Consider the following 8670-nt stretch of genomic DNA (forward strand, 5'->3'; position numbering starts at 1 on the left):
TATCAAGAATGAAGCTACAAGTCGGGGTGACAATTTGAACAGAGGCATCACCCTTCCCTTTTCTTGCTGACGTGCCCTCTCTTCCACATAGAATGGATCATCAAAAGATAGAGGCACATGACCAATCCTAGTATGCAAAGTATATCAGCTCTTACATCATCTTGATTACTGAAAGGAAGCGGTAAGGACTTACATGTTATCAATTTGAAATGCAATTCAAAGGCATACAGGAGTGATTGACAAAGCATCCAACCGATTGTCGTCCGTCATCTTATAGTGATCCACAAAATTACTAAGAAAGTTTTTACCATTGGTACGCTTGGTTTCCATTAGCATAATGCCTACACCCGGTCTACCATCTCGCCCACATTGACCAACCATCTGGCCGAGGACTGAAGGATCAGTTTGTCCCAAGGTGATCACGCGGCGGGTTTGGGGCCAATTAGTTCCCATTCCCAACGCCATGGTACAAGCCATCATCGCCACTTCTCCCTGGCCATATGCTTCAATATGTTCCTTCTTATCTTTTGGGCCAGTCACCGCATGAAATCGACGGATACATGAACTTTTACCGTTAAAACGCTTGTGCAACAGGCCTCGTGCCGTAAGAACCCCTTGATGTACAGCAAGGTTTTCATTTTGAGTATTCGAATAAATTAGAGTTTGTGGTATCATCGAGTCGGATATGATTGATGACAGTGCAAAAGAACGTCGAATGTCATTGCCAGACTTAGAAGTGTATTCAAGTGGTATTTGCATGAGTCGAATCTCCTCGCGAACCAACTCGCCCTCAAGGATGACTAGGTCTTCATTGGTCCATTTCAAGTTCCTCTTGATTGCCTCAATTGCCACAGGCCTACAAGTGGCTGATAAAAGTAGAACTGGCACACCAGCTGACAATAATCGCTGGCCTAGGTTCCCATATGACGGCCTAAAAACACCTCGATCCTGGGTCTGTAGGTGAGCAGTGGAGTGACGAGCTTCTCGAGATTCTACAAGGCCCCAAGAGTATATTTGGTGTGCCTTGTCAATCACAGTTAAGATCAGACGTCGTTGAAATTCCGCTGAGAAAAAGACAGTACGAAAATGCCCGTTGTTGAGATAGACTTCAGGGCTCTACAAAAGGCAAAAGATACATCAGTTTCTGGTTTCCACGTGGTCACATTTCATGCTTACCATGTAGACATACTGATATACTCCCAGCTTTATATCTTCAAGGTTTTTTCTAGTTGCATTTTCCGCGCTGCAGTTAATGGCGGAAAGGCCTCGCTGAATCTTGTTGGCAACCTAGATACACACAAATTTGTAACATGGATTTCCTCAATTAAAAAATGTTGACATGTGAACAGTTGCTGCCTATCATACCTGGTCATTTACAAGTGAATCCAGGGGCACAATCGTCAATACAATCGACCTGGGCTTGTCGCTATGCAACGCCGCATAGACCTCAGGTATGCGTGACTTCCCATAACCGGTGCCAGCTCGCAAGAAGGTGTGTTTTTTATTGATGAGCAACACCACTGTGTCAATCTGGAGCGGTCAACCTGGTTGCTGAAACATTGTCATGAATTTTTCCGAAACCACCTCTGTCTGATAGGCTCAAGTATTTGTACGCAAAGATTGAGGGATTTCTGGCTTGATTGTATTCCTTGCACGTTGCCGAGACGAGAGAGAATGCGCAGTTGCATTCGCAACGAATGTTCTTGAAAGCAAACGTGTAAGCATAAGAAAGGTATGTATTGAGCGTCAAGAAGGCTATACGAAAATGTGGCGTGAACTTGAAAGATTGTAAGTACCAGTAGTACCACAAGCAGAGTGAAGTGAGAACAAATAGCCCGAGCGTGTCGGGTCATGAAAATCACGTGCTGAGGGGTATGGCTTTATACAAAAAGCACCTTTAGATTTTACTTTGTGTAGCTCAGCAAAAGACGAGGGGAATTTGATGATTCCACTTGTACAACATGGAGAAAGACTGGGAGTCGGTACGCGTATTGACATACGGGAATGGGGTCGAAAAGGCGTCCGGGTAGTGAAAACACGCGGGGTGGAACCATAACGTCCCATCCTCTCCGGCGGAGATACTTCCATCTCACGTGCCGGCAGAGGATGGACGTTAGGATGCAATGAGCGTTAAAAAATTATTTCCCTATAATTCCTGTCCTCTGTCGAGAAGCTCATTTGTCCCACTTAGAAATTTCTTTACAAAAATTATCAGTCCGCGCAATTCTCTTTTCACTATAGCCTTTTTTCTCTTATTCAGTCTTATATAAAAACAAAAAATATCCAACCTTTTTTGTTGATCGCTCTATTATTTAAGGATCTCTTCTAATCGTTCTTAAAATTATAAGACTCTCGTCACAAACCAAAAAAGACCTAGAACAAAGTCGCGGCCAAATAAATTCATCGTTTCCCGTATAAATTATGATCGCAGAGGCAAACTTGGCCCAAGATCGTTTTAAAGCTATAGATGCAATCTTGGAAAACTATGATGTCTGGGGAGGCAGCTCATCCATCTCAATGGCTCAGCTCCGAGACCAAGTGGCACAAGTTTACAGCCCCTCAGCTCCAGACTTCATATTCCACTGGTCAGCGTTCGCAAGGGTGGCCATTGCGCTCGACCACGCCCAACGCCGCATCGAATACGGCACAGTGGACGAACTGCCGGAAAATGCCGATCCACTGGCCAATCCTCCTTACGTTCTTAGCAGGAAGGTCAGGCCGACAAATGACGCCAGCTATTACCGGCCGCCTCGAGGCTTCATTGGGAAGCGCCTCCCAGCTGGGTTCAAGACAGCTGATCTTAACCAAAACCTGGAAGACCTGTCAATGTTCCCAGCTGGAAAAGCCCATCACCAGTCTCAACCAATTCCGCCGTCCCCTCCGCCACCTCCGTTTCAGCCAAAGTTGCCCTCTATTGGACCCCCCTCTTCGACGGGAAAAAGGAAAAATCGACGAAGACACCGTCGTCAAACCTCATCCGTCAAACATGGAGAAGAGGCTCGAGGAGGCGAAATCCCTCTCGCTCTACGAGTCTCAGCAACTCGTGAACCTGAAGCTAGCGGGTCAAACATCAAATTGTCAACCGCTCAGCCAAGCAGCAACCTGGCTGATCGAATTGCCCCGATTCCGGCGACCAACGTCGCCGAAAAACAACCGACCCGACCCATTTTCAAAGAGCAGAAAAGGAAAAGACATGAGTCTCCTCCCTCCACGTCTTCTTTGTCCAATTCTTCGTCGGATGGAGACTTCAATCCTCTGCCAGCACCAGCTGACTCTGAGGCACCAGCCTTCTCTGGGTCCGAGGGGGAAGACGATGATGAGATACCATTTCTGGCTCACAACGAACATCTCTCCCCTGAGGCTTTTACCCCCCTTTCTTCAAAAATTCAAAAAATCGCTATCAGATACAAATCAAATATTAAAAAGTACATCTCTCTGTTCAATTCCTGCGGTAACCGGCCGGCCAATTGGCACAACAACCTCACCAAAGACCTACTGGAATATAATTTCGTTGACCTACGAAAATTATACGGAGAGGTCTCGTCCAACGGGCCGTCGGAATCATTTCTCAAAGTCAATGACGTCGGGAAGCTCAAAAGCATCAATGGTGCTCCTCCCAAAGAGATCACGAACAGTGACCACTGGAAGGATCTCATGGCCGTGGCACGCCATGCTTACATCGCGGCATTCCCCCCCGCTGCAGTATCTATCAAAAAGTACTTTGACTACATCTTCGGTCTCCCTGGCCTTTTTCAAGCAAAGGTCAATTGGGAAGACGTCCGTGACTTCGACGTCGAAATGCGCAAGGAGTTCTCCTCTCGGCCATGGCTGGTATGGGGTGACTATACCCATGAAAGCCTCAGGGGCATCGACAATCGGGTGCTCTACAGCGCAGCCAGCAGACTTTCACAAACCGCCCGAGCAGCTATACCAACACCTCTACCACCACGGGCCGAAACTCAATCAACTCCTTATACGACCAAAGCACCTCGCCCAGCTCAACCAAAAAAGCCCAGAGGTCGCCGCAACAAACCCAACTACACCGTCAAACCAGCCAAGGGCGTATCTATTGCTGATCAAATTTGTAATAATTGGAATCTCGGTGTTTGTCCCCACGCAGACGATGAGTGCGACAGAATACACAATCTGTGCAACAAAGTTGGATGCGATGGCACTCATCAAGGAGGCGTTGCTCACAAATGAGCCTAACAGTTGTCGATTTCTTCGAGGACTAGAAATCGACGCGTTATCTGAGGGCTACTCAGCCTCAGTCGAATCCTCTCTCCACGCGGAGCCTCTTCCCGCAGCTCCTCCCATAGAATCCGATCCGTTAGCCGCTTACGCTATCAAACAAAGACCCGACATTTTCAAAATCACCTGTCCAATAAACATCAAAAATTTCTCCCTTCTACTCAAAAATCACCCCAACAGACCTTTCGTCGACTCAATTGTGCTCGGGTTGTCGGAGGGTTTCTGGCCTCTCTCAGCCAAACCGTCAGATGACATTACCTATCACAAAAACCATGTGTCTGGGCCTGAAGCGGAAAAAACCCTGCAACAGGCCAGGGACAAAGAGCTCAAAGCAGGAAGATATTCCCCCCCATTCTACACTCTCTTGCCGGGCATGAAGGTTTCGCCTCTCTGCCTGGCAACCAACCCAAACTCGGGCAAAGTACGGACATGTACAAATATGTCATTTGGCCGACCATCTCCCAACGACCTGATTAACAAAGAGAAAATCAAAATAGACCTAGACTCTATCGCTTCCTTCATTCCCCATTTACTCATTCACCACCGTTCAAATCATCGAGTGCTAATATGGAAGTCTGATGTGGACGGCGCTTTCAGAGTCCTGCCGGCATCTCTACAATGGCAACTACGACAAATCGTCAAAATAGGTAAGGCTTTCCACGCAGATAGAAATGTGAACTTTGGATGCTCAAGTTCTCCAAAACTTTGGTGCTCGTTCTTTTCTCTGGTCTTGTGGATTGCTTACTACGAATTCGGCATTACGGAACTGAACTCGTACATGGACAACTCGTGGGGCTCAGACCTGACTTCCTCCCTCGTCAACTTCAAAGGTAGGAGTATTCCTCGAAATCAAGCAAAATTCCTCACCATCTTCGACTATATCGGTCTACCGTGGGCTTGGGAGAAACAGCTCCACGGTACGGTGCTAGAAGTAATCGGCCACACCATCGATTGCGACAAGCTTTCAATCACACTGTCTGAAAAGAAACGGTCAGAACTTATCTCCGCCCTACGACTATTCACCTCAAAGATCTCCCATCCCCTGGTGGAATGGCAGCGCCTAACAGGCTGGGCCAACTGGGCGCTGAACATCTTCCCTCTGGGAAGATGGTCGATTCAGTCCTCTTGGGACAAGATGTCGGGTAAATCAATTCGCAGCGCTCACATCCCACTTAACCGAACCAACAAAGATGATCTCAACTGGCTGGCCAATGCACTGGAAGCCTGGGAAGGAAGGTTGGTCTTAGAAAACCTCCACTGGCCGCTCAAAGCGGCAGACTGCGTCTTTTTCTGTGATGCATGTCCAGTCGGCCTTGGCATATGGCGCCCGGCCACAGCCATGGGATGGTGTTACTCCCTGCCGCCCCCAGCCCGTAACATTTACTGGGCCGAGCTTCTGGCGGTTACCTTGGCAATAAAGCTGGCATCCAGCATTAAGGCAAGGAAAGTGCTTATCTTCACGGACAATGAGTCGGTATCACACCTATTCAGCTCCCACAAGCCAATACCGTTGATCAGAACTGTCTTTAAGTTCGCGGTAAACCTAATGTTGGACAAAAAAATGGACGTGAAAGTGCGTCACATATCGAACAAGGATAACAAGGTAGCCGACTCGATCTCTAGGTTCTTGGCTGACAGAACAAAGGCCCTAGCTCCTAACGTTACGGTAATCAACATTGAACCGGAACCGGAGTTGCTTGTTGGAGGTTGCACAAGCCGGTCGTTCCTCTCAACGGCTTGATTCCCCCAAAAAACCATTTCTCTCTTTCTCTCTTAATACACTTCACAAAACAAATAAAAATAAAAAATAAAAAAAATCTATTTTTTCTTCGTTTCTGTTTCTACACTGTCTAGTTCACCGTCTCACTTCGCTCGAAAGTTGTAACACACCACATAAAAAACCTCACGGTCAGCTCCTCCTCAAAACCTGCTTGACCGATCCGAACTATTTATCCTAAAAACCATCCGACTCAACGCCGGAAAATGAAAAAAGCAAAACGTCCGCCTAAAAAGCTCAGTTTTCAGGAACTCGAAGCTATGAACAAGGACGATATAGACCATCATCTCGAACCAAACTCGAAAGCAAAGTGATTCGCCAAGTTTTGTGAAAACCAAGGCAAGGACTTCTACCCAAGCGAAACCAACCTTTGCCACTTCATTTCGGTGGTATCGCGAGAACTCTTGCCATCAACGGTAAGCAAGTATCTCACAGGAATCGCATTTATCTTTCGCGAACGCTACCCTTGGGTGGACCAAGTCAGGAACTCGCAACAAGTCAGGAAAACGCTCCGCGGCTGCAAGAAGCTCTTTACCCTCCCGGTCACTCAGGCAAACCCTTTCACAATGAGCGATGTACGCACTTGCGCTGAAGAATACAATTCCTCCTTCGACGACGCCCTTTTCAATGCAATTGTAGCATTAGGGTTCTCCGCACTCCACCGTCTAGGTGAACTCGTCGTCCCAGATTCTTTAAAACTCCAAAACCCTCGCAAATGCATACGCAGATCTTCCCTCGTGTTCTCGGTGTGTGGTACCGTCGCCTGCTACAACCTCCCATACCACAAAGCCGACCCCGACTTCAACGGCACGCCAGTATCCATCGTTCTACGAGAATACAAGGACACGTGCCCAGTCAATACCTTACTATTCTACGCGGTGTGGCGCGATCGTTGCTTCCCATGCGAACCAATGCTCTTTATGCGCGAAAACGGTTGCCAGCCCACCAGAACATGGTTCATCCAACGTCTTCAAGCAATTTTTAACAAAACACGCTCAGGTCACTCGCTGCGCGCAGGCGGCGCCACGTGTTACGCACAAAGCGGCATGGAACACGAAACCATCCGCCAAATCGGCAGATGGTCATCAAACGCCTGGGAAACTTACATCAGAAGTCACCCGCTGTTGAACCTAAGAAAGACCCAGTGCTTCGCACAGACCTCGGGACTGTCTATAGGAGAGCAGGTGGAATTCCCAAGAGCAGCTCTTGTAAGCCTCTAATCAAACTCCTTGCCCCTGTACCCCAAGCCTCATGCAACCGTCAGATGACTGACCGTTCGCAATCATATTGCCTTCTCTCCCACAGCCGTGGACCAGAACCAGGCCAATAGCCCCCCTTGACGAACCCAGTCGGGGTCAGCGTAGAGTAAGTCGTCACGACCTTATCTCTGTAAAATCTCGCTAATCAAAGACCTCATGTTGCAGAGTCTTCGTCATAGGAACCAGCCACCGGCGGATTCCTAGGAAAATGTCGACTACGTCGCTTTTCAAAAACACCTGTTAGTCACTCATGACATGTCTAACGAGGTGCAAAACATGTGACGCTAACAAAATATCTCGGGCATACTCCTGAATTTTTTACAACGCGCACAACTACGACGCTACAGAGTTCAACACCATTCGTCCAAGAGGACTCTCACATCTCCACTCTACAATTACCATCACCACTCTTCCACTACGAGGGCGGTTGAACTCTCATGTGTCGTCAGTTTATGTCAGGTTTCGAAAAACCAGTTTTTTCTATTTCTTTTCTTTCTTAGTCTTTACCAGCGTCCCGTCATCTCATGCACGCTAATAAGACTCATTTGCCTCACGGCAGTCAAGCGTAAACCAGCGGTTGATCTGCCAGAGCCCAGACCCATTCCTGGGAGTCGGTACGTGTATTGACATACGGGAATGGGGTCGAAAAGGCGTCCGGGTAGTGAAAACACGCGGGGTGGAACCATAACGTCCCATCCTCTCCGGCGGAGATACTTCCATCTCACGTGCCGGCAATAGATGGGTAAACAATTCCAGTCTGGCTAACTGGCAAAAGGATCCTATATCTAGAACAGAATCCAGAACACGGTTGTCCTTGTATAATATTTTTTTGATTTTATTGTTTTTTCTTTACTTGCTAGGACGTGTGTATGTGCCTTGTCATGGGGAGGGTGTTGTAGTCACATAGATGTACACGACTGCGGCACATCCAGTCACGTGACAGAACCTTTATATACTTGTACTTTCTCTTCCGGAGTTCCACATCATTGTGGATCCCGTGTTTACTGTTTCACTTACTGTTCCTGCTGCTCACTATAGGTACTGAAATACCCATCATTGTGGATCCCGTGTTTACTGTTTCACTTACTGTTCCTGCTGCTCACTACAGTCGACTCCCTCGAAATCCATACCCCTCTTACCCCATACTCCCAGTTAATCCATGGAAATTTCAGTCCATAAAATTGGTAGATTGCCCTAAAATAACTCCCTTGAAAGCCATAAACCCACAAAAGCCATAGCAATTGGGGTCCATAAAATGGTATGGATTTCGAGGGAGTCAACTGTATACACGGCTGGGATGCTTTTTGACACATAATTCAAAATTTGACATGATTGAGAATTGCAATAATACAATTTTGACAACGGAAAAGTAATACTCTGCTT

At 47.4% G+C, this 8670-nt stretch overlaps 1 protein-coding gene across 1 annotated transcript; it reads left to right on the forward strand.

The window, feature by feature from the left end:
* Positions 1-2421: 2421 nt before the first annotated feature.
* Positions 2422-5628, forward strand: MELLADRAFT_84240 (uncharacterized protein; the record flags this gene model as incomplete). Its single annotated transcript, XM_007407647.1, has 3 exons — positions 2422-4062; positions 4121-5487; positions 5559-5628. 3 exons carry the CDS (start codon positions 2422-2424, stop codon positions 5626-5628), a joined length of 3078 nt encoding a protein of 1025 aa, XP_007407709.1.
* Positions 5629-8670: the final 3042 nt, after the last annotated feature.

This window comes from Melampsora larici-populina (assembly GCF_000204055.1).
Source record: "Melampsora larici-populina 98AG31 unplaced genomic scaffold MELLAscaffold_10, whole genome shotgun sequence".
Lineage (NCBI taxonomy): Eukaryota > Fungi > Basidiomycota > Pucciniomycetes > Pucciniales > Melampsoraceae > Melampsora > Melampsora laricis-populina.